We start from the raw sequence: 27,160 nt of genomic DNA on the forward strand, positions 1-27,160 counted from the left end.
CTTCCCGGTGCTTCGAACGCCACTGAAATATTTCAAGTGAAATGTTTCGCATTTTTGGTAAACTTCTAATTTTATTGTATTTAATTGTTTTGGCATTAACTACAGCGTTCAAACAAACTTTAAGTGAAAGTTGATGTTGAAATTCATCAAATTACACAGTTTTGACATTCATAATGCGAACTTATATCCAAATAATTGATAAAACAAAATGAAGTGTCCGGGTTTCGAAGCGTCCGGGAATTCGAATCATGACGTTGTATTAATGGTCAAAAGGATAGAAATGAAAGACGCACTAAAATTTATAAAATCATTTATTTAAGCTTGTAAACCCTTTCCCTTACTACACATAGAGATCACCAATTGTTCGACATTTCTAATACTTTTGAAAATTTACTCGGAACATCATCCCACAATTGTCGGTGGGCAAGGCCAGAATTTTTTAGGCTTTTTCTTTGGTTGTTGGGTTTGACTGTTGACTGCCATTTTCGGTGTTAGTTTTGCTTCCGGTTTTGGTGAAGCTGTAGTATCTTCAAGTTTCAGTGTTGATTTTGCTGGGTTCGTCGCTGGTGCTGATGTTGATGAGACATCAGTTGGTTTTGGTTGCAAGAAAACTACAGGTCCGTAATACCCCAACCACCAGAAGTTCGGCTTCGATTGTGTTTCACCAACTAAACAGCAAGCCAAAACTGCTACTAAAACGACCTGCCTCATCTCGTTAAACGGCCAACCGCCACAATGTTGCTTAAAACTTTCGCTAGAATACGACTAATTTCTTGTGGAGTGTGGTGCTATATATCGATTTGCCAAAACTTTGCACAGTTGTTTCGCGAGGTGCAAAGTTGTGCTAATTCAATTAGTATGAATTACGGGCAGGAATGTTTTGTTTTATTTCCGAAATTTTGAATTTAGAGTATTGAACTTGTGAGAAAATGTTTGTTTAAATGCGTTTATACACAAATATTTTATTGAACACATAACAACTTAATCTAAATCTTAAAATACCACAATAGACAATAAATTCTCATCCAGTAATTGCCGGCGGAGCCGGAAAAAACTTCCTCCGCCGCTTAGGTTCCCGATCCAATCGCGCTGGCCTGGTCAGATTCCGCTGCAGTCCACCGAGGTCCGAGTTCACCGGTTGTAGCCGGAGGTTCGTTCCATCCTGGGGTGTGCCGCTCGCAAGGCCCACCATCCAAAGTGCAACGGCCAGCAAACAAAGCACCACGTTACGAGTTGGCATCAGCAGCATCTTTACGGTGATACTAAAGTAGACGCTGCTTATCGTATAGTCGCACCTCGTTGATAATTGCTGCAATCCAGCGTAACTGTGACTTAAAGGGACGACTGGACGGCAGCTTATATAGGCCCTCCCGGCATCTGACAATGGGTGTGACCCATCCCATAACTTGGTTATCGATGGTCACGTTCGCCGTTGTTTTGATCTGATCTAATGTTTGATCTAGTTTTGATGTTGTATTTGTTCAGAATTAGTACTGGTTCGAACAGTACCTGTTGCTTAGTTTATTCTGTTTACTGAATGTAGGTTTCTTGGGATGTAACCGTTTTCTAAAATTTTAATATTTCCTTCTTGTGATTTTTAATTTGTTGTTTTATTGGTAACGATAGCCTGTTAGTATAAACTGTGCATCAGGTCAAGGTCTTCTTCGACTTAATTGGAAATTTAATGATTAAATTTTTATCGTTTTTAAAATGTTTGTATATTTTTAAATGACATAAAATTGAGCATGAGCATGAGCATGAGAGACCACCCATGGTTGTCCTTCTCCGTTGCTGAACAGGACCGCGCACTGGACTCACAATCCAGAGGTTGCCGGTTCGAATCCCGGGGCGGACGCAAAAAATTCTAAGTGTAAATATAGGTATTCGGTGCCCTCTCCCCGTGCCCATACCTTCACACTTAGGAGACCCGGGAGGCGGAGTCTTGTCGCAAAAAGAACGATACACGCCTGTGGATCCGTTGACGAAACCGCAAGGTTTAAGAGGGCCACATTATAAGGTGTTACGTCGATTCCGTTTTTTTTCCGTTTGCTGAACAGGACCGTAATAATCTATCAGCACAACCGATCATACGCTTCAACGATCTGATGATGTTTCTCTTATCAACAGCATGCATGAATGCGATGAAAAGATAAAACATCAAGATCATCAAAACTAGAACTGCTGCAGATAGGTAACAGTCGTTGGCCACCAACGGCGCCCGCCATGTCAGTTGGTAGATCTCGAGGGGACGGGACGGGAATGTTAGTTAGCACAGGCTGCTACCAAGGGTGGGTTCTATACGATATCCACACTCCCGCGTGTGCCGGAAAACTACTTCTACTTGGGATTTTGTTAGTAGGGAATTTTAAAAATTTATTTACGATTGGATGGATTATCTTAAACAGCCGGTTGTGGAAAGATAAAACCACAAAGAATGTCTTTAACAGGTAAGATAATAATAAACTCGCGTAAAAGAAATACTCGTTATCGCGCTCTTAGTTTCACGGGAAACGTCTCTTCGAATTTTAAATTTATACCTCGCAAACGAATAGCGCACCTACAAAATACAGATATATTTTTAAATGACATAAAATTATGTTTTAACTTATCAAAATTTGATAATAATAGTTTATGATGAAACTCACCGTGCATGAAGCACGGTAACACCTGAAAAACTAGAAGTCAGAAAGAAATACATGTTTAAAAAGCATTGCTTATACCCTACATTGGATAGACCTTTTAAGAACAAGCCTTAGAATTTGGTAATCACGAAAAAATAATCATCAAATCTATTCACTGTGACAACGTGACAATCTACAAAAGTGGTTAATAACAGTTTAAACTATATTTTCATGTGTTCAATTTGTAAGGAGTTTTCCTGATTTTTCCATCAGTTTTCCAAGACTCCCAGCTTTAAAAGCTCTCTTTTGGCGTAGCCACCTAGTGCAAAGCGATGGAAGTAACATTTATGAAGCTTTCAGAAGCTTATTTACCGTCGTACTTACATTTTCTTTACAGCGGTACGGTAAGGGCACAGACCGTGTTTTTACAGACATTTCGTACAGCTAATTGAAGTTTAATTTCTCAAATAAGGCTGTTGTACACTCAACCCCCGGTGGTTGGTCACTTTTTCGTTTGACACTTTTTAGTTTGTATCCCGTTTTTTTGACAAAGTCAAACTAAAAAGTGACGAACTGTCACTTTTAACATGGCGCTCACTCACACTATCAAAACAAACGTTTGGGTGTGTGTGTGAACTCCGTGTAAAAAGGGTGTCAAACTAAAAAGTGACCCCGTTCGTTTGATAACAGTTGGTGTCAAACCATCGGGGTTTGAGTGTAAACTGTTTTCGAAAATTTTCGAAGTCGATGGAAATTTTATTTCAATCGGCTTAAATCAATTAAAAAAGGAATTCCTCTGCGTTTATAATCTCTTTTAGCACGTTCAGGTTCAATGAAAAATCATTTGAATTTTTGGGAATTTTCGATTTACAAGTTATTTTTGTCAGATGTTCCTAATGATTGCAAATCAACCTGTATCTAATGATTGCAAATCAACCGTACGGATGTGTTCTGTATTTTCCAAAACACATTTTATTGAAATGCTAAAAATATGTTGTTGAACTGATTCCGGTAGAACCGTGGCAGATTTCTTTGGATTAGTTCGTTGGCATTGACCGGTCTCACCAAAAACTGTGGTAGAAAAGTATTAACTGTGATTTTTTTTACAGTACGTAGCTCACGAATCATTTGATTAAAATCAGAGTCACAATCCCACTCAGAAATAAAGTTTCAATACACTAAAAACTATTCACATGTTAACACACCCAAAGGAAAAATATATCTCAAAATCTGCGCCAGTGGATTTGCTGCAGAAAATGTCACATTTTATAAAAAAAATTGCAGCAAGCCCGTAGATCATTTTTGCCCGCGTGTAAACATTTCTGCGATCTGCAGTTCTCACCAACACATATAATGCTGGCCCGTCCCTTAGCAACACTTCAAAGAGAAGATTATGTTGGTGCTCTTTCAATTTCATTTCATCAAGCGTCCATGGCGCGGTGGTAGCGTGTTGGATCATTAAACAAGAAGTTGGTGGTTCAATCCTCGTTCTGTTAAGGTTTTTTTTGTGAAATACAATCAAAAAGCTGTCGGTAATGTCGATAATTGTCGGTAACGGGCAAAAATGTCATGCCCCTATATCGCAAAAAATGCATGAGGACAGTTTTCATGCAGATAATGATATACTTTCATGCCGCCATGTATCACAATCATGCGACCGCCGGTTGGGTGCACTGCAAGGAAAAATTACATGAAATTAAACAAAAACCAATATTCGCCCAAACTAAATTCTTAGAATTTCCAAATTTGCACAATTTTACTGTGTACTCAAAAATTAAGGAAAGATTTGGCTTGGCAAGCCTTTCCAAGAAAAAAAACATAACCCGATCCATACCGCCACCACACCAAACTTCGGTTTCGGTGCATGGATCAAGCTACCGAGCTGGGTCGGGTTTGGTTCGTGACGAGAAATGGTGCTCAATGAAAAACCGGTATCATAACAAACCGTTGCCGCATCCGTCCAAAGGCTGGTGGAAATTGTTTACTTTTTTCTTTTTTTTTTCAATTAATTCTTTAAGTATAAATTGTTTTAAAATTCTAGTCTGACATTTAAAATTTCTAGATTAAATTTTCAAAAGATCATATCTGCAAAAAACCCATGACTCATTGGTTGTTGTGAAAATTTACTCTATTATCATTAACATAGATTGTCACAGTTTAAGTGAAAAAATATATGGTCCGTTTTTTCTCGGGCATTTAAAAGTTTAAAAGTTTTTGTTTTAAATGCTAGATGAAAATTTTTAAACACAAAAATACTGAACTGATAAAAATAACCAACTGAAAACCGAAGGCCTAATAACGCAAATTCTGATTAAAGGAAAAAATATATGAGAAGCTATTTGAAAATTAGTGTTTTTTTTTTCCTTCTTGAATTTGACTTCAATTCACACCAATAGCAATAAATTCAAATTTGTTAAATCTAGCTTGTTTTTCAAAAGAATCTGAAATGTTTGCGTAGACCAGATACAATCGTTTGACTTGAATTTGAAACTAGTTTTTCTTAAAAAAGATGAAAAGGTTTCACGAAAGTTCCGATTTAGAAATGGAAAATTCAACCGGATCCAAATTGGAGCAATTTTTGCCGAGGAATTTATACTAAATATTGATTATTTGTTTTTCTAATACTTTGGCACAGAATTATCAATTCAGCTAGATTAAGTTTTCATCGCTTTGTGCGGGATTCGCGTTGTTTTGTCTTTGTTTATTTAAATATTTATTATCGAGAAAAAATTCAAAACAAAATAAGGGTAAGTGATCGCAAGACCTTTTCAAATGGTACTATAAACATATTTCCAGTTTTTCTTTGAAAAGGTTCTATAAGCTATATATTGACTTTTATATTTTTATTGGACCTTTTCAAAGAAACTTTAGATATGGAAGACAATAGTTTACAGTTTCTTAAAAAAAAAACTCTAGATTTCTATAGTTTTTTCCAAAAGCTTTGAACATTTAAATTTTCAATAGTTTCTCGAAAAATCTGCCATCACTGCTCAAGCGAGAAAAAATCAAAGCAACCGCTGCAAACAAAGTTTACTTGACGTTTCGCTCTCCCCTTGCGCTCGCTCTCTTTCTCTCTCGCCGACAACAGTGTGTTCGTTCAGTCTTGAGTCATTCGTTGCAGCAGCTGGTTCGCTCTAGATTTTCTCGTCGGAACATCCAGCAAATCGATCGTCGCCGCGTCGCTGCTATCAAAGCAAAATTATCACCAACCCAGCAGCAACAGCAAAACTGTGTTATCAGGAGAGGCCGATTCTGCGAGGAGAAGCAGCGATCGACTTGGACGGGGTTATAAAAGTGGTCAGCTGGTACGGGACGGATTTCATTCGATTGGCAGAACCGGTGCCGTCTGGAAGTGATTCCCGGGAGGAAGAAAAGAAGAAGAGTTTGGGAAGCCGATTTTGGTGCTCCGGAAGTGATTTGTGTGATTTGAGCAAGGAATATTCTGAATTCTAACAAAGATGGAACACGTCAACGGAAGCAGCGAAAAGGAAGTCCGGGTGTGGTGCGACGGATGGTAAGTTTCCGATCCAACACACAGCTCCCAGTTAGCACCAGGCTGCTAGAAGTATTGATTAGAACCGTTGTCGTATGACACAAGGTCTTCCCTTCCTCCGGTTAGAACACGGCTAGTCTCAAGGGCGTGTGCTGATTTTTTCCTTGCCCTGCCCTGCAGCAGCAGCAGCTCTGAGAGGAATCATATTTTTCTCGGACGGTTTCCTCTCGACTGGCCTGAGCTTCTAGTTGGGGCCCTTTCCTAGCCATTCGTGTACAATGGCCAGATTGCTTCCCAAAATAGATTTCCGACAATCTAATAGTCGCTGATGAAACACATTCCCCGTGGGAAAGAATGATGAATTCTCTTACGAAAATTTCGAAACCAATTAGGCCCTTGACCTTGCCTTCCGTCGACGGCCCTCCCATCAGCTGGGCCATCGCGCGAAGGCAAGTGAAAGAGTAGTTCGTTCCATTTTTCCAGTGGAAAAATTTACGATAATTAGCCTAGTCGATTCACTGTGTTTCTCCTTTCCACCTCTGTTTTGATGATGATTCATCACAATGCTACAATTCCAACCGAAGCAACGTTACGTTTGTGCTTCCGGACCGAAAAGATAATAAACAGTCAAATGAAGTGAAGTGGGATGCATCCTCATTACTACGAATATGTCCAACGCAACGCGCTCGGAGATCATTGAACTAGCCTCGAATGACGAAAAATATGCATTATTTTGCTGGCTGGTGCGTGCGTGCGGCGGCGACGGGGCAATGTTTGAGCAAACGAAACCCGCTGCTTGGGACATTGTGGGATTTTTTAAGGAAAAAGTGGTCAAATTTAACTGGAATAAAGGATGAGGATAAATCTATGTAAATCCTTTTCTAGATTTCAAACAACTTCACTTCAGGTAGTTTTAGATTTTGAGTTGTTTATTTGGCAAACGAATGTTTAATTTGTTCATAACTGCTTTTATTACTCAGTTCTAAGAAAGTGGACCGGAACTATAGATTAAACTTTGTTTGATTAAACAACTCCTGAAAATTGCGATGCGAGATGGGTATGCTTTGCTCGTGGACTCGATATTAAATTTAAAAGCATCACAAAATGCCTCAGACTTAATTGACAAATATGTTTCTGCCATAAGCATAAAGTTTGTTTTTCTGGAAACTATAGAATTCATTATAGAAAAAAGAAATTAAGAGCTTTTTGTTTTTAATGAAACAGACAGATTTTTTGGTTGTTTCCTGATTACTTTGAGGGAGTGAGAAAAAAAGTTTCTATTGACTTTAAAAACAAACCAGAAAAATATATTTAAAAAATTAAAATTATTTTTTGTATGGAACATGTACAATCGCCAGCCTTTCCCAAACCAACCCCCTGTTCACGTGGCTTATTGATGGACCCCAAAATTATTTTTTAATAATTTGAACATTTGAAAAAGAAGCAGAAGTACTGCCTCATCTCCGATAAATTCGATTAGAAAGTCTTGGTGCTCTTCTGCTACCATGTGCGTTAGAGGGTTAACTTTTATTTCAAAACCCCTTTTAAGACTTCGCTTAAAGAAATTTGAAATTTTGGAAACATTGTTTCATATTTTGGGAATACATTTTACAACGGAGCAGTTCTCTACGAAAACGGTATTTTTTCTTCAATTTTAATTTTGTATTTTAAAAAATACTCCAACCCCCCTCTCCGGGTTAAAACCCGGCTGAAACATTTTTGGAGCCTTCAGTATGCCTGAAGAAGCCATTTGGCATCATTTTTTTTTTGTCCATATACTTTTCCATACAAATTTGGCAGCTGTCCATACAAAAATGATGTATGAAAATTCAAAAATCTGTATCTTCTGAAGAAATTTTGTGTTCTATTTGGTGTCTTCGGCAAAGTTGTAGGTAGGGATATGGCACTGAAAAAAAAATGAAAAATGAAATTTTTTATTTAACTTTTTTCACTAAAATTGATTTGCAAAAAAACACAATTTTTTTTAATTTTTTGATATGTTCTAGGGGACATAAAAAGCCAACTTTTTAGAAATTTCCAGGTTGGTCAAAAAATCTTTGACCGAGTCAGGAATTTTTTAATCAATGCTGATTTTGCAAAAATTTTTCAGCTTCATTTTTCGATGTAAAATCAAATTTGCAAACAAAAAGTACTTGAGTGAAATTTTGATAAAGTGTACCGTTTTCAAGTTAAATCAATTTTTAGGTGACATTTTTGAAAATAGTCGCAGTTTTTCATATTTAAAATTAAGTGCACATGTACGCTCACCAAAAGCTAAGAAAATTCTCTATATTTTGCTCATTTGAACATTGTCGATACGACCCTTAGTTGCTGAGATATTATCATGGAAAGGTTTAAAAACATGAAAAAGTCTCACCCAAACAACCCACCATTTTCTAACACCGATATCTCAGCAACTAATGGTCCGATTTTCAATGTTAAAATATAAAACATTCCTGAAATTTTTCGATGCTTTCGAAAAGAATATTTTCAAAAATTTGAATGATAATTTAGCAGTTTTGGCAAAATTGGCGCGTATTCAAAATATTAAAAGGAATTTTTAATATCAGATCAAATTCTACAACCAAAAACTGCTACATTTTGAAGTATTTAAAACATATTCGCATGTTTTGAGGCTGCAAAATCTGAAATGGAACGATTTTTTGCACAACAAAAAAATATGTGAATTCGAAAGACCTTCCGTAATTCTACCTCTTTTCCCTATGAGAAAAATGGCTCAAATGTTGATCAAATTGAGCCAGTTTTCTCACTGGGTTATAATGTCATACATTTAGCCTCAATTATCCGAAACAATTCAACAAAATAGAACAATTTTAAGTAGGATATTGCATTGTTTTTGTGCTTTGTTTTGAGCAAGGTTGAAAAAAAATCTCTTCGAGCGAATAATGATTGCCTGAAGAAAGGTCCTCTGAGTATGCTTTGATCTCGTTTTTCCTGACTGCCACTTGATCGCTGGGTGTGGCAGAGACGAATAAAAATTAGAATGATTGGGTTTAGTCATCAACTTGCTGCAATCAAGATCCAATCTTGCCCCTTTACTGCCAGCAGTCATGGGTTGTTACAATCATCGACAGCACTCTTGACGAATGACAGCTAGTCGTGGCAATTTGAGAATAAAGATTATTCTCAGCAGTCTTATTCGTGGGGTGTAACAGGCAGCGATTAATCGCAAAATTAATCATAGTCGCCAGATTTTCAAAACTTTTGAGTGTGTTAAAAATGCTATTTTAATCAGAATTTTGTTATAGTTATAGCAGGCCAAGTGCGAATGATTCTGATGATATCTCTTCAGTTGACGCTCAGGCGAGGAACATCCTGGAAGGAGCGTCACTGACTACGTCCGTAGTCCTGTTAGATCTTTCTTGATCAGGACAGTATAGCTCTGGTTCCTTGCAAGTGTCCTATTTTCTTACCTCCACGTTGGCTTGGTTTTCATGATGACCTAGCTGGTGGCCTGTGGAAACGGATCGTAAACCTTTGACCAGCGAGGGTCAGAGTCGAGACGGCTAAAAGAAAGGGGCGCGTCAATGTGGGAAAGGGAAGTAATTTGTGATTGTAGACGGTATTGTTTGGATTCGCAGTATGTTGAGTCAACTGCTGTGGATGTACCTGAACGTTGCAGAACGGGGTTTCCTCTCTCCTTTCCATTTCCAGCTACCATCTATCATCTGTTTATTTTGTTTCACTGATTTTCTTAAGCGGCTTTTGTTTATTATTCTTCATTTGATTTCGATTTTACTTATTTGATTCTCTTATTTCTCAACGCTTTTCCACTCTATTTTACTAATTGATGCTGCTGCAACAAACTGTCTGCTTTCCCTTAATTTGGCAGCGATGTCAATTTTGTTTATCATGTGCCTTTTCTTTATTTATCTATTTCAATAATTTCTCATCTTCCCTGTAAATTGCCCTCAATACAATCTAAGCATGTTTGTTACCTCTATTTATTAACTATTGTTAATTTCTTTATCTTGTTCATAAATTACTATCTTTCTTTTACTATTGATTCTTTATATAGTATATTTCTTTCACTGTCCATTGTTTTGATACTTCACCTTTTTCTTAAGCAAGTGAGGTTCGAGCCCTGACTCAATTTATGAAATGATTAAAGGATTAACGCAAATATTACTATTGTACTTTTGAAAAACTTTTATAAAATGCTTAGGACCAAAATATTGTAACAAAACACCGCGACAAAAGAAATAGCAACAGATAAACACGACTCAACAATAGGGAAGATTTCAGGAGAAAACAATACACAGTAATTAAAAATTAGTTTTTGAATTCAAACTAAAAATATAACAGTTTTTGCTTTATGAAAGTTGATAGGCACACTATAAATGGTTAGGCGCTTATACTTACATCAAACCCTACGTAATGTACCACCCCCGGCCGAGTTAAAATGCGTAACCGGAAAAGAAGGTGTGCATGCCTGGCACGAACACTCAAAGCGTGTTCTAGCGTGCTGCTCGTACTGACTCAGAGCAAGGGTGAGATGTAGGTGTAAGGGCAGTGCGTGTTCGTCGGGAACCTGGTGCATAAGATCGGTCAAGGCCCGTTCTTACACTGAAAATTGCGAATTGCGAAATTGCGAATTGCGAATTTTGTTATAGTTATAGAAATCCAATTCCAGCAACTTTGTTTTCCTCTCAAAGATAAACAGTAGGTAGGTAGTATGAAGCAGTATGAGACATTTCTTAGCCAAATGCATTTGAATCTGGTGAGAATGTGACGAAAATTGTTGGTCGGTGATGTTTATCTTTTTCAACTATTATTATAACACCTCATAAAACAGCAAAAATACTTAAATTTTCTCAAAGCAGTCTTGCGCTCTAATTCGATTAGAATAGTGCAAATATCAGCAACAACTTTTCAAAAGGGCGAATCCCTCAGATGTAAACAAACTGAGTTTTTGTCAGAATCATAAAGCGAACAAAACTGATTCTAAAACACCCTCCATCATCTCAAAATTCCGAAAATACGTAGTTTTACAAGCAAAAAACAAAAGGGCTAATCAACAACATCAATCAAAACAAACCAAATTGAGTTTCCGCCCTTGTGTTTTCACCCAATCATGAGGGGCGAATGTAGTGTTTTCTGGAAGTTCCGACGTATATTTAGAAACACTAAATTTTCGTTACAATTTAGTGAATTTTAACCTGACAATTCTCAAAATGGATCAAAATGTATGTTTCTGATGTCTCTGAACACAATTCCACAACAAACACAGATTTGTATGATCCTAAATACATAACTTTTTAATTTCAATTATTGTAGTATCGGATCTGGTCTGGTTTCACAATCCAGATATGACGGTGCATAATTTCCCGGTTCTTGGAACATCCGGGGATTCTGGGTCGAGCAGTTGCAGGACAAAAAGTTAGTGTAGGGAGGTTTAGGAGGAATGCCGTACAAAATCATCGCCTCCGTAACCATTGAAGCTATGCAAAGATTGAGAAGGCACCGGGGTGACCTAGTCGTCAGGTGCCATGTCTCCCACTTCCGGCGGGGACACCCCAAGGAACGTCACCTCAATATAGACCACATCGTCAAACCAACTTGCTACTTACGGTGTATCCTGGCTCAACGAGTTTTGGCCTGAATCGGACTCCTTATGAAGGCTTTCTAGACCAATTTTTTTATCACTGAGGTTGCAAATATCACTGTATTATCACTGACTGTAACGTTTCACAATGATAAAATAGTTGTTTCAACACTTTTTTCTTTAAAAACCCGAAAAATGAACAAAAAACAAAAGGGCGAATCTGTTGTTTACTTTTGCTTTGTGGCGTAACCTGATGGGCTAAACCGTTGTTTTGGTTGAGTGGGTGGCGAATACGGTGGGGCGAAAATGTAGGCACGCTCTTCAAAAAGGCGTAATTTCTTTTTCTCAATTTTTAATAGCAAAACCACCTTAAATAATTTCAAATTGCTCTCTATGATGAAATTATTGCTATTTTCTATTACGTTTTGACAAAATTGATAGTTTTCATGCTTTTTTGTGGAAATAGGAATTGATCGAAATTGCAAAATTTTGAAAGTTGATTTTCCCGAAACGGCATAATCGTAGGTTTCGCCCTTTTGAAATGTTGTTACTGATATGACCGTTGGCTGGCACTTGTCGATTCTCTCGAATTTGAGGTGTGAACATTTTGACCAATGTCCAGTTCAAAAGCAATCAAAATTGACGCCTAATTGAGACCACTCACAACTAGAGAGCCTATATGGAGAGGCGAAATGTTACTCTCAGGGTTCCAATCGAACTGTCAAATCGGGGTTCCAATCGAGCAACAAGACCATGCAAGAACAAGGTCAGAATCAATTTAAAATAATTTTGGGCAGAAAAATGAGATTAATACCATTTACAAACATTGTAACACTGTTGTTTTTACTAAAATGATCGTTTTTGTTAAGTTTGTGCTAGTTCGGTACAAGAAACGTGCCAGCACCAAAAAAATACTACAAGTTTTTCAACCTTAAATTTGAATGACTTTGGGTGTTTAGAATTTCTCCCAGAACATTTCATTTCCCTATGTAGGTCCCTACTCACAACTCACACACACACCGCAAAACCATTACCAGTTTCATCCAGAACTCGTCCACTGTCCAGCGCTTTCTTTTGGCGGTGGTGCAAAACCGCGCTTCGATGGATTGTACTGGTGCCGGGTGATGGTGGTGGTGGAGCGGGTCTTGCAACCGTCACTCGGCCAAGTTCCACGCGGCCGGTAACAAGCGAGCATGCGCCGAAAAAAAAATCCAACGACGACGTACACAACTGCCGGCATTCGCTCGCGCTCTCTCTCTGCATTGAGTCAAGCAATACATACAGAGCCAACACCACGCGGCCGCGGCGTCCGGATCGTATGATTCAATTTTACACCTATCAGAAGAGAGAGATTTTTTTTTTCGGCGGGGCTTTTTTGTTTGGTCATGAGAGGTGAATAACGGGTGTGACAAGGGAGGAACGGTGGCAGAAAGAGGGGAGGAATGTGAAGTTGTTCAACTTGGAATATTTTTAGCTTGTTTCATTTTAGTCAAATATTCTATTTTTCAAACTCATTTTTCGAATATTTTTAGAAAATTGCGTTTCGAAGTCAATCTTCTTTTCTGAAGTTTTTTTTTTTTGAAAAGGTTCAATAAACCAAATTTCCAGTTTTTGCTTTTGTTTTTGTTTTTGAAACCGCCTTGAGTCAGGGGTATTGAAAAACACCCAAAAAGCAAAAACTGGAAATTTGGTTTATTGGACCTTTTCAAAAGAAACTCCAGTTTTGTTTAAAAACATCAACTTTCTTTTTCTCTCATTTGTCTTTCATAAGTAATCCATGACTTGGCGCACAATTGTTCCTCGATGACGTCTTTGCAAACTCTTCGAATCTCTATGTTTATTGATGATTTCATTCAGCGATTCTCAACCTTCTTCTAGGCTGGTACCCCCTACCGTGTAAATCAAGTAGGCCCGGTACCCCCGTTGAGAATCGCTGATTTAATTGGATGACACGATGCACTTGGCACTCTTCCCAAGTGCGTTAGTGTAGTTCACACTTCAAGGGAGAATGTAATGCAATGTTCTCGAATTTTCGGAAATTTGCCTTTTCTGTTTTGGTTTTGGATAAAACTTATGCCTTGCCAAGAGAGGCCATTTTACGTCATAAAATACAAAATCTTTTTTTTTTACGCAAATTTTTATTGGATTTGTAAATACAGTCCAGATTCGATTATCTTAAGCTCTCTATATAAAAAGTTAAAATAATCAAACTATTAAAAAAAAAATTACTTGAAAACTCAACTAAAATTCGAGTTCAGCAATCTCAAAAAGTCAAATTTGAGTGATTGATTTTCATTATCAAATTAATACAGTCTAGACTTGATTAACTGAAGGCATCGGAGGCATCTTCGGATAACCAAATCATGAAAAATATATTTTTCGCTGTCTTGGTTTTAATTTTTAATAACACTCTAAAGTAATTTAGAATTGTTACTCCAAGATGGTGATGAAATAGTAAGAAAAAGCTGATGGTACAAGCCAGCAATAAACCACCACCAACATATTCCTATATTTGGTCGCAGTGGTTTCAAGGCTCTACAAAAAGCCTTAAACTACTGAAATTTAATTAAAATGAGACCACAGAACTCTAATCTGATGTTAAATAAAAAAACGTTACTTAATCCACCTTTAAGTGGTTGGTGCCTTCCTCTCATTTAAAGTGATTCCAACCCCCCTAAAGTGTCCACATGTTTATGGATATCCCCTAACGTTCGCAGCACCTAAGAGGTCCTAATAAAAATAAGTGATGAGTAAAAAAACAGACTACCTACAGACTTTTTGTCAAGATTATACAGACACGGCTTTTGAGGAAAATGGCATCCCTCTACACGGCTTTTTCGTGGCGATCAGACCCGACCAGTTGAGGTTATGTGAATTCAGATCATTTTTTAAACTGTTTGTCATTTAAGATAGGTTAGTCAGATCTTGAAAATTCTTACTCCATCTAAAAGGTCTTTTCATATGCTTTCTAAAAATATATAACATGTGAGGGTTTCATGAATTAATAATTTTAATTTAACATAACTTTTTAAATACATAATAAAACTGCATGAATTTAAATAGCAACTTAGGGGACGTTAAGACGGGTCGATTAAAACCATTCCGGCCAAAATCGGTTGAGCCTGTGACGAGATATTCCAGTGACATTGATTTGGTACACATGTCTACATACAGCCAAACACACAGACATTTGCTCAGCTGGTGATTCTGAGTCGATAGGTACAAATGAAGGTAGGTCTAGGAGGTCTAATTAAAAAGTTCATTTTCCGAGTGATTTTATAGCCTTTCCTCAGTAAGGTGAGGAAGGCAAAAATATCAATCCCATTTCTTTTTGTGGATCGTCGTTCGATTATCACACCTTCGGATAATAAAATCTTCGGATAAAAGAATCTACGGATAATTTAATTTTGGGATAGTCGAATCTTTGGATAATCGATGAATACTCAATACAGTCCTGACTCGATCATCCGAAGCCTCGATTATCCGAAGTTTCGATTATTTGAAGTTCGATAACCCGAAGGTTTGTATGGAACTTCGAATACCTAGTCGAATCACGAACAAAAAATCTTTTTTTTTATGCTTTTAACAACAAAATTCGAGTTCAGCGACCCCATTTTAGTCAAATTTGAAGAGTTGATTGCCTACAAAATTAAAAAAATGTTTTTTAAAATTATTTCATCCCCGCCATTTGGGCCGCCATCTTGAATTCAATAATTTTAAATTACTTTAGAGTAAATAGTTTACGGATAATAGCTCAACAATCAAAAATAAGACAACAAATAATTTTTTTTTCGTGGTTCGATTATCCGAAGTGAAATTTTTGCAAGGCCTTCGGATAATCGAGTCTGGATTGTAGAGCTTTTTGACATTTCTCGCACTCACACTAACAAACCATAGGACTTCAGATAAATGGGTCTAAACAGTATTTAAATATTGAAAAACAGCTCTTAAGTACTTTTCAATAGATTTAATACAGTCTGCCATCAAATAACCCAGTCTCCACAAGATTATCCGAAACCTAACTTTTTCCAAAGTTTCGATTATTCGAAAGTTTCTACTAAGTCATTTTGGATAATCGAATTATGAACAAAAATCGTATTTTTTCTTTTAACATCAAGTTTGAATTATGTGCCCTAATTAGGTCAAATTTGAGTGGTTGATCGCCTATAATTTTACCAAATGAATTTTCTCGATATTTTATTATTGCCATTTTGGCTGTTATTAATGATTTAAGACACGAAAAAAATAAATTTCTTGATTCAATTATTTCCGAAGTGAAATCTGGACTGCATTTAAATTCGATGATTTGAAATTATTCATCAGCAATTAGTAAAAAAGATCTATCTAAAAATACATATTTCAGAATGTTTAGTCGAATCTAAAAATCTAATTACGTTAAAAACAATCCGCTTTTCGTAAACAGCTAAAAATTTTGAAATTTATCTTTTTATTTTTATGTATGGGTTTTTCTTGATTGTAAAATGTTATCAAAACTAAAAAAAAACTTAAATCTATGAACATTTTTGGACCACCCTAACAAACCCACTTTTTCCCACTATACATGAAGCATTCCACCACTCGATTGCTACTTAGTCTAGATCACGTTGAGCCTTAACTGGCGCGTGCATCGCGCGAACACGTGCGTGTGTGTGTGACTGTGTGACAATTTAGTATCTATCTTAACCAAATACACTTATACGCTCTCACGTTCACGCTCAAAAGCTAGTGAGTGGGGCGAATTTCGCACTGCACCGGCAGGTGGCGCTTGATTTGGCCGCTGCGATCCGATTTTGCGTGTGTTTTTATTTTGGCACGGTCTTGGTCATGGTCACGTTGCCGAAGTGAAGGGCGTTTGGGTTTTGGCTTTGTTTGGGGCGATACAACGACACCACGCGAAACGAGCATTGGGGCGGATTGTTTACAAACAGCGGCGAATGTTTGGAAATCTGTCTGCATGTCTCTCGGTTGGATTTGTTTTATCTCTGTCCATGAGTGTGCCGAGCAACGGAATTCACCGTCAATGATGAGACACATGCATTCTTGGAAAGGTCATCAGTCTGAAGTTGATTACTCAGAGAGCGCTGCAAATTGGCACTCAAGGCCGTTTCCGGGCAAGATTAGCGTTAATGTGTCTACTTGAAAATGGGACCGTTGCTGACTAAGCCATTTAACTTGACAGGAAAAGTCGATTCATTGACCCATCGTAAACCGCCTAAATGCAATCTTTTGTTTTACCCTCTTGTCTGGGCCCAATTTGTCGTTGGTTCTTTCCGTCAGCGTCTAATAGCTTGCAACCGGTTTATTAGCATCTCAAGCACGACTCGGGTCGACACTTCCCGTTTAACGACGAGCGCAAGCTTGTCGGCTTTTTCTCTCTAATTAGGGTGCACACATTCAATTAGCTAAACTCAGCTCGCAATAACACAAAAAAACTCAATACAACTTTAAAGAAAAACCTGTCTAAATATTTTTGAAAAATTCAAAGTGCACTGCGCCAAACTGCGATTGGCCAAAAAGTTAATACCGTAGGCTCTTAAGAGCGAGTTTTTCACCAATGTGTAACAGGTCGTATCGAGGTGCTCCGATTTTTCAGCGTTTGTTTGTCTATACATGAGATGAGCTCATGCCAAATATGAGCCCTCTACGACAAAGGGAAGTGAGGTAAAACGGGCATTGAAGTTTGAGGTCCAAAAAACCTAAAAAATCTTAAAATTGCTCGCATTTCCGTAAAACTTTATCAATTCCAACTTTCGTAGATGCATTTGAAAGGTCTTTTGAAGCACTTCAAAATGGGCCATAGACATCCAGGATCGGTTTGACTTTTTCTCATAGCTTTTGCAAATTACTGTTAAAAATTGATTTTTTTAAAACCTTAATATCTTTTTGCAACAGCCTCCAACACGCATACTTCCATAGGTCAAAAGATAGGTAATTATATGGAATATATGCCTACGGTATTAACTTTTTGGCCAATCGCAGTTTTTCTCATAGTTTTTCGATTTTTCTACAACAAACATTTTACAACGTTAGTTTTTGCCCTGTAGGCCTCCATAGCGGCACTTTTTGGTCTCAATTTTGTCATATTTGGAATCCTCGGAAAATTTCACGTTAGTTAGAAGTATTGGAGTGGTAAATTTGATTTTAAAAATAATTAAATAAAAAAAATGAAAAAAAGAAATTGATTTTATTTACCCTGCGATTAATGCGTCAAATGCTGTATCAAGTAGGCGAAAACCTGTTTCACCGCTAATCCAACAAATTGTTAAAAAATATTTTAATTCATTCTAAATGGCAATTTTTCCAATCAAATTGGCAACTCCAATACTATCAAAAAAAAAATGTTGAAAAGTGTTACTTTTCAAAACAAGTGCTGAAAAGTGTTGCTATTCGATTCTGTTATTTTTGGTACAGAAAAGTAGGCTATTTCGTCGTTCAAGAATGACAGGAAAAGTAAGTAGTTTCACGACGGAATTGCAAAAAAGATATTTTTGCAATTCCATCGTGAAACTACTTACTTTTCCTGTCATTCTTGAACGACGAAATAGCCTACTTTTCTGTACCAAAAATAACAGAATCGAATAGCAACACTTTTCAGCACTTGTTTCGAAAAGTAATACTTTTCAACATTTTTTTAATTTAAACAATTTATTGACAATATACATGAAAATTCGACTTAAAATTTCACTCAAAGGGTGTTTTTCGAAATTGCAAATAATGTTGTATGGAACTCGTTGCAAAACTTGATTTTTTCAGCACTCGTCGTATTTATCCAACTCGGTGAACCTCGTTGGTTAAATGTACGACTCGTGCTGAAAAAATCCTCTTTTTGTAACTTGTTGCATAAACTACTATTGGCAGATATAATGAGTTTTTTTTTGTTCTTTTTGTTCTTTTTTTAGCCCAATAAATATTTAAAAACGCGTCAAATCTCCAGAATCGGTCGATAAATCCAAATCATATCTCATTGAAAATAATCGTTATAGGGTCATCATTAAATAGTTAATTATACGAGTTCTTGACCATTTTGCTGTCGCTTCGTTAGTTTGTCAACTGTACCTGTAGATTGATACAATCCAAATAATGTGTTAAATTTTCACGGTGAAAAACTCATTTCTATAGAATCGTTTATCGAAAAACAAGCTGACATTTAAGATAGACCATTAGCGCGCGTTTTTGAATTTTTGATTCGATTGTGAGCAGTGGGACCTCGTGGTTACTCTGCAACGTGTTTATCGGAGCCTTTTATTTGATATTTTATTTTTTATAAGTCCTTCTTTTATCATTGGTGATTGGAAGGCACGCCACCGGTTTAGTTCGTTTAAGTTATTGTTTTAATTTCATTACAATCGGTTACGTGATGATCTGTTTTCTTTTCGTTTATATTCGTTGATCGTAATAATTTATTCCAGCTGACAGTTTTAGTATTAACTCATCAAACTATCGATTTTATTAAGAGTAAAGCGTCTTTTATTTACTATTTTTGAAATTTGCTCGCGTTATCTAAATTGTACAAACAGTAAAAATATACTGACAAGTCCAGCCCATAGCACTACTGCTCGGTTGGCACGCGTTCGATTTAAAAAAAACTTTTAAATAATCAATTAACTATCTTTCCGCAGCCGGCTGCTTAAGATTTAAAATTTTCAACCGATAAGCAAAATGCTCATGGTCACATCACTGCCACTCGTGAATCCTGACCTCATACCCATCTACTAACCCCCTCAAAACTCATGTGATACTTTGTCGGAGAAGCAGTCGATTGGGCGGTCTCTATCACTCAAGTATCGGACTAACATTCCCATCCACTTCCCCGTGACTCTACCACTGGTCGTGGCCGGCGCCGGTATTGATCAGCATGATAGGGGCCTTTGAGAAGTTGCGAAGCGAGGAAAGATAGCTCCCACTTATCTTCCACGGCTCGTGGATGTAACTTCTGGAGGTCCTGGTCAATAACGGAGTAGCAACTGCGGGTGGGCACCTATGCTTATGCTTATGCTTATAAACTACTATTGGCAAATATAAATAAAACAACACTGCACAAGTATAATTTTCTTAAAATGTGTAAAAATCTTTGATCAAACTTAAGAAACGACGCCGTATACTATTCAGTACAAAAGACGGCATATGAATAATTACAGGTGCAGAAAACCCGCACTAATTTACGTAATTTGCACTTAAAAGTCTACAGCTGTAATCAAGGGTCATTACCACGGCGTTGGAAGGGGGTAGGGGGCCGTTTGTTTGCAAACGTCAACAGAATTATTCTAGCGTCATTTTTAACCAGAACCAGAACCACAATTTGTTTGCGGAAAATTCGACGCTATTATGACTGTGTACGAATGTGACCTTTCCGTTTCTATTTCGTTGTGGTTCTGCTGCAAACAGAACGCCTTATTATGTTATGAGCTTTTCCCGCCCCATCCACACCATCCCGCCTTGCTCGTTCGCACTGCTATTTTAAGTGCACGTGTCTATTAGGTCATGCGTCACAACGTCTCGAACCGATGTGTCGCGCGCCAATCGTCGTAACCTGAGGAACTAACATTTCCCCTTTTTCCCATTCTTTCCAGCTACGACATGGTGCACTTTGGCCACGCAAATTCCCTCCGCCAGGCCAAAGCCCTCGGCCACAAGCTGGTGGTTGGAATTCACAATGACGAGGACATTACCAAGAACAAGGGCCCGCCGGTGTTCACGCAGGAGGAAAGGTAGGTGTGACCCGCTCAATCGGACCACGTCGGCGACCTTATCTTATCAGCATCGCATGACTTGGTGGTTGCACTTGGAATGGGATCTCCCCTCGCGATGACGACGGTGACGCGCTACCCAAGCCGCCGAATCGCTTGGCCAACAAAGGTTAACGACATTCAGCTTCTAGCGTTTCACGCCGCGATCGTACGATCGATGGCCCAATATCGAAGCCGGAACCGAGTTCGTTCGCTAATCAGGCCTTTGTTGAACTCTCGAACTCTTGTGTGCATGGAATTCTAGACATTTCCTACTAACTAACCGGCCGGCCGACCAACTTGGCGATAATGTACCAACCAAGAAGCTCCAACGAGGCTCTATCTCTGACGAAATCGAGCTCGAGCTTGGTTGAGTGCGGACTTTGCCATCGCATCGAACGATGTGTAGAATGAATTGCGCGCGCTCGCGCGCTTTTTCAGCTTATCGAAGATCCGTGTTTTACGAAAACGGACAAGTTGTGTGTTGGCACCTTATCGCCGCCGAGCTCTTGTACGTTTGCTCTGGACGTTAGGGCGACCAAACGAGGGGTGGCGCGTGTTGTTATCTCCGCTTCGAAATGACTTTACGTCTAGCGCGATAACCAATTTTTTTGGGAGCGTAGATTAGTCGAGGTCGAATCGGTTATGCAATTTTACGCAAATCGAGTGATAGCGGGAGACCTTCTGAGGAATCCCGAAAATTGGTTCAACCTTTGATTTGTTTTTGTGTGTGTTTGCAGGTACAAAATGGTGCGCGGAATAAAGTGGGTCGACGAGGTCGTGGAGGATGCACCGTACGTGACGACGCTGGAAACCCTGGACAATAACAACTGCGATTTCTGCGTGCACGGCGGTAAGTGTGTGAATTGGATAAAGAAGCGGGATTGAACGGGTAGCGCGTGGTGGTGAAGCATGACCAGATTGATATCATGTTGGCAGAATTAGTTGCATCTTTTGTGCGTTCATTGAAAACAAAGGCTCTGTGAAAGATAATAAAAGAAAAGCCCGTTTAAGGAAACGATACTAAGTACACTCAACCCCCGGTGGTTGGTCACTTTTTCGTTTGACACTTTTTTAGTTTGTACCCCGTTGGTTGGTCAAAGTCGAACTAAAAAGTCACTTTTTACACGGCGCTCACGCACGGTATCAAAACAAACGTTTGGTAGTGTGTGTGTGTGAACTCCGTGTAAAAGGGGTGTCAAACTAAAAAGTGACCCCGTTCGTTTGACAACAGTTTTTGTCAAACCATCGGGGTTTGAGTGTACTGAGATCGTACGGATAAAATTGGTTTTGGTTATTTTTATTATTATTAGGGCTAGTGATTTTTCACGGCACAAAAATCGAAATTTCGCGGCATGCCAATTACAAAACATAGGAATTTCACGGTACTCTAAAAACTGCTCAAAAATGAATCAAGAATTAGATTAATTTGGGCAAATTTATAAAAAAAAACCGGCGGTGTCATTCGTGTTTCTGCTCTTTTGATTTTATTGAGATTTTAGAAATTGGATTTGCTAAAATATCTTTAAAACAAAGCACATCCTAAACGTCATATTCATGAAAACTAGGATCAGTAAAAAAATGGTGGTAAAATTTTGTTTGTTTTCCTAAATTTCAGCTATAAGAAAATTTGAGTATTTAAATAAAGTTCAGGCAAAACTTCATAAATAGCAGTTTTTACATTTAGTGATACTTCCACAAAATTATTTTTCATTACAAAATGCTTTTCAAATTTTATTGTAAAAACACATAATTCATGATCAAAATATAAAAAAAAATCACATTAAAGGTAACTTGTTCATTGTTATTTTAATCAATTTTACAATAATTTAAAATTTACAAAGTTTAAACTTTTCCGTAATCCTGTAAGGCTGGTACAAATATTTTTAAAAGTTTTTGTCACCCCCCCCCCCCCCCCCCTTCAAAATTGACCCGAAAAATCAGGGGGCAAAAAAAATATTTTTGCAATAAACTTCAAAATTTCCATGAAAATTCAAGGGCAACCAGCTGAAATCAAATTAAAATACATTCTCCTGCGTTTAAAATTATTTTTAGCATGTTTGGGTTTCTTAAAAAATCTTAAGATTTTTTGAAAATTTTCGATGCAAAATCTTTTTTTTTTCGATACAATTTTTGTTTTTGTCAGATCTTAGATTTTTTGAAAACTAATGATTGCAAAACAACTGAACTAGTGTAAAATGCACTTTAAAACACTTTTTTCATTTAAATGTGAAGATTTTGGCTTGTTATTTAAATTTTTATATTTTTTTATTTTTTTGCCCCCTTCCCCCCCCCCCCCCCCCTTGACCTCGACCAGGGCCGAGGGACAAAAACTTTTTTAAATATTTGCATCGGCTTAATTTTATGGAATAAAGGCATTTTGCTGGAAATGTATAATGTATAATCAACTTTCTGCATTTCGTAAAATATTCTTTTTGCAATTCCGTCTTGAAACTACTTACTTTTCCTGTCATTCTTGAACGACGAAATAGCCTACTTTTCTGTACCAAAAATAAAAAAATCGAATAGCAACACTTTTCAAAATAAATGCTGAAAAGTTCTACTTTTCAGCACTGAAATGGGTGCTGAAAAGTTGAACTTTTCAGCACTTGTTTCGAAAAGTAACACTTTTCAACATTTTTTTGATTTGAACGATTTATTGACAAAATACAAGAAAATTTTACTTAAAATTTCACTCAATGGGTGTTTTTCGGAATTGCAAAAAATGTTGTATGGAACTCGTTGCAAAACTTGATTTTTTCAGCACTCGATGTATTTATCCAACTCGGTGAACCTCGTTGGATAAATGTACGACTCGTGCTGAAAAAATCCTCTTTTTGCAACTTGTTGCATAAACTACTATTTAAACATTATCTTCTACAGATAATTTGAATTTGAATCTGCAATAAGCAGCGATGTATACACTAATGTTTTAAATTACGCGGCATTTCCCAAATTTCACGGTCATGGGCAAATTTCGCATTGCCGCTACCGCCAGCGACCACGCCTGGCAAACGATCGCCCCCATCCAGGTGGGAACGCTGAGTTGTCCGCGGGAACCGTACGCTGCCCAGCTGCCGGCACGGTTTCGCTCGTACTTCGCTGAGGAGGGTGGGATGCTGCTGTTTGCTGCTTCCTCTTTTATTGCTCCTCGAGGTAGTCCGTGCGCTGCATCCACGATAGCTGCTGGTATGGTTACCTCCACAGTTAGCGCACTTGATGCGCGCCTTGGTTTGCTCTGCCTTCTCCCCCAGGTGTGATTCACCGCACTTCACGCAGCGGGGCGGGAGGTTGCAGTTCCGCGAGCCGTGGCCGAATTTCTGGCAACGGTGGCATTTTACTGCTTTCTTTTTAAATTAGAATTGAAACAAGTATTCCACTTTATGCCAGCGATTTTCTCGAATCGCGTTTTTTTTTTGTTTTTTGCACTAATGAAATGTTTGGCTTGATAAAATAAGTTAAGAATAAATCAATTTCAAAATCTAAACATTTGATAATTTGAAATTTTAAGAACAATTAAAAAAAGTTGGTAATTAATATTTTTTCAAATTGATTTCAAATTTGATTTATGATTTTTTTTATTTTAAGATTTAGGGTTTTTGAACATTTTAATCATTTTTTTAAACCTCGCTCTTAAACGCTCAAACTGAACTGTAATCTTTTCTTGGGGGCGATAGATCGTCTTTTCGTGTTCATGATTAGTTCTAGGAAATTAGAAATCAGATCAATATTTAATAATTTAAAATACTATCGTTCAATCAATATTTTTATAAATCTATAAACAAAATCAAGATTGTCGATAAGTAGATGAATGTGACTCATTTTCTATCACCTGATGCAGTCATGAACCCCTCGAGAAACTTACTACCAATCCTGGCGAATGGCGTCGTATGGAATTCCATTCACCGGTTTGACTCAAGTCCTGCCCTGCCAGCACCACTATCGGTGAACACTTGTTTACTACATTTAGTACTGCTTATTGCGCTCTATCTCTCTCCCATAATAGTATAAAGTTCTATCAAATATGGCACCACCTCGCGAGCGCGCGCTCACCCGTTCTTATCAACGGCGCCGAACGTCACTCAAAAATAGCCATCTTGACACACGCGGTCAAGATCGATCTGGGTCAATCAAGAAAATTTCTTCAACTTCTTTGCCTTTTCCAGATGACATCACGCTGACAGCCGATGGCGTCGACACCTACCACTTGGTCAAGACCGCGGAACGTTACAAGTGAGTTGATGGAATGACCTGCCGACGGGGTCTTTGCTAACTGATTGGTTTTGTTTTGCGTTACAGGGAAGTTTCGCGCACGGCCGGAGTCTCGACGACGGACCTCGTTGGTCGGATGCTGCTGATGACGCGGAACCACTTCAAACAAGGTGACCAAGAGTATAGCGTCGAAAAAGATGGTAAATATTTTCGTTTGTGTGTGTGAGACTCTATGATTTTGTTTCTGTAAACTTTCCTCTTTCTGCTCTGTTGAAAGTGACAATCTTTTCTCAAAATTTTAACCAGCTTTTGTCGATACTTTCCTTTTTCTGATGCGCTATACTTATTTTCAAACTACTATGTCGCGTTGATGTAATTAACCCCCCATTGATCATTCATGCACTAACGGAACCCGGACCTGCTTGATCCCGAGCCATCCAAATTCCCCCACCAAGACAAATAACCAGCCCCCTCCTTGTTTTCCCTCCCTTTGCCACTAACAAACCATAGAAGCACTGGAAGCTCTTTTCAAGAAAATTCAAACGAAACTTGACCTCCAAACAGGATCCTCCAAGCTGGGCCAAGACCACTCGGCGCGTAGCCCCTGGACCGGTTGCTCCCAGTTCCTGCCCACGACGCAGAAGATTATCCAGTTTAGCGACGGCAAGGCACCGAAGCCAACGGACAAGATTGTGTACGTGGCCGGTGCGTTCGACCTGTTCCACGTTGGCCATTTGGACTTTTTGGAAAAGGCCAAAACGTTCGGCGACTATCTGATTGTGGGACTCCACACTGACCCCGTCGTGAACGTATACAAGGGCGGCAACTATCCGATCATGAACCTGCACGAGCGCGTCCTCAGCGTGCTGGCCTGCAAGTACGTCAACGAGGTCGTCATTGGTGCGCCCTACTCGGTCACCAAGGACCTGATGGAGCACTTTAACGTGGATCTGGTGTGTCACGGGCAGACAACGATCGCGCCGGACGTGGGCAATCTGGACCCGTACGCCGTGCCGAAGCAGATGGGCAAATTCATGCTGATTGACTCTGGTGAGTGCTGGATAGTCGATAGTCGTAAGGTTTCAAAATTAATCACAACTTGACCTCCCCCCCCTCCCCGCAGGCAACCCCATCACGACCGAGGACATTGTCGAGCGGATCATCCGGCATCGGCTGGAGTACGAGGCGCGCAACGTCAAGAAGGAGAAGAAGGAGATTGAGGTGTTTGAGGCCATGCAGCGGGTGAAGCTGGCGGAAAAGTGCGGTTGACTACCGGCGGACGACTAAGCGCGCCCGCGACTAGGATGACGACGATCGCCTGGTGCGCGCCCGAAAAAAACCCGTTACAACATGCCAGCAACAAGCAACACACCCCCCGCGAGCGCAGCAGATGAGAGTCAAATTGTAGACAAATTGATTTTATTTTATTTACGCGTAGCACAGTCACCCCCCGGAAGAGGTCAGGACTTTTTTTCGAGGCGAGGATTGTGCTGAAAGGATTCAATTGTGCATAGGTTATTTTGTTAGTTATATTTGTTTTGTGTTTAGTTTTGTATGCTATTTTCTGCATCTTACACAGAGGAAGTTTATATTAATTTATGTGAGCACGGCGCCGTTTGGCACTGATCGTGGAGTAACAAAACTTTTATCTTTTATAATATACACGCAAAAAATCCCAAATATATCGCTGTAAGAATCTCGAAACTGCAACCGTTTATTGAGGAAAAGGAATTAACCTGTAGGATGAAGCCAAAGTTGCTAAAACAAACGCTAACCGCTATGAATTATCCTTTGAGTTTCTCCCTAACCTTGCTGTCGCATTTTTCTTTTAAACTACTTCCGTTCGCAACTTCGACTAAAACAACTTATTTTGCGCGAACGTGAAGAGTTATGTTAAACTGGGAAAAATTCCCCTTGTTTTCATTTGAGCGAAAACGAGTGAAATTAATACCCAAGAAAAGCAAAAATACAATTAGATAAGCTAGATTTGTGTATCAGTGTACAGATTATTAGATTATTAGAAATCGAGAGAACAAGCAACATTCATTCCCGTGGCGAGAAGAGGCATTACTGGTAATATCTCCCGAAAAAAGAGTTTGTGTGATATTAGGAGCCGGAGGAACGGGGAAACGGGTTAACGTAACCTATTTCCCCCTGAAACGGGTAGGTAGATTCAAATTGAAGAAAAAAAACAACACAAACACACACAGCCACGGTGTCACACGCGTGCATAATCAAAAATTGAGAAGCGCAAAGCCCCTATTACTCTTCTTCTCTTTAACACCTAAACTCCCATCCATAAAAATATCCCGCGGACTACCAAGCAAGCGAAAAAAGGTGGAACTCCAACTTTGAACAGCTATATCTCGGCTCCCTGTGGACGGATTTTCGATATCTAAACAGCAAAAGATGCGGACAGATCTCTAGATAATGTTGCTTTTTTGAAAAGTCAAAAATAGAGGCGTTTACCCTAAGTTATTCCCGAAACCATAGGAGCAACTTTTTTTCAGCCCTCTTTTTACTACATGTTTTACATGCAGTT

General features: G+C 38.6%; 1 protein-coding gene across 3 annotated transcripts; it reads left to right on the forward strand.

Moving 5' to 3' along the window:
• The first annotated feature begins 5,729 nt into the window (after positions 1-5,729).
• Positions 5,730-26,859, forward strand: LOC120419835 (ethanolamine-phosphate cytidylyltransferase). Of its 3 annotated transcripts, none has more exons than XM_039582669.2 (7): positions 5,730-6,135; positions 20,251-20,388; positions 21,147-21,259; positions 24,573-24,639; positions 24,706-24,818; positions 25,129-25,668; positions 25,742-26,859. In XM_039582669.2, the coding sequence occupies exons 1-7, from the start codon at positions 6,080-6,082 to the stop codon at positions 25,885-25,887; spliced, it is 1,173 nt and encodes a 390-aa protein (XP_039438603.1). In that variant the 5' UTR covers positions 5,730-6,079; the 3' UTR covers positions 25,888-26,859. The 3 variants fall into 3 exon arrangements, with proteins under 3 accessions (XP_039438603.1, XP_039438605.1, XP_039438604.1); XM_039582671.2 differs by having other exon boundaries at positions 5,731-6,135; positions 24,706-24,788; positions 25,183-25,668; XM_039582670.2 differs by having other exon boundaries at positions 5,732-6,135; positions 25,183-25,668.
• Positions 26,860-27,160: the final 301 nt, after the last annotated feature.

Source organism: Culex pipiens, chromosome 2 (genome assembly GCF_016801865.2).
Source record: "Culex pipiens pallens isolate TS chromosome 2, TS_CPP_V2, whole genome shotgun sequence".
In the NCBI taxonomy this organism is placed as follows: domain Eukaryota; kingdom Metazoa; phylum Arthropoda; class Insecta; order Diptera; family Culicidae; genus Culex; species Culex pipiens.

Excerpts from the sequence above, each read along its gene's own strand:
- LOC120419835 (XM_039582669.2), top strand. The coding sequence starts at position 6,080 with ATGGAACACGTCAACGGAAGCAGCGAAAAGGAAGTCCGGGTGTGGTGC. Across the intron at positions 24,819-25,128 it reads GTATAGCGTCGAAAAAGATG|AAGCACTGGAAGCTCTTTTC; the intron begins GTAAATATTTTC and ends AACAAACCATAG. Across the intron at positions 25,669-25,741 it reads ATTCATGCTGATTGACTCTG|GCAACCCCATCACGACCGAG; the intron begins GTGAGTGCTGGA and ends CCCTCCCCGCAG.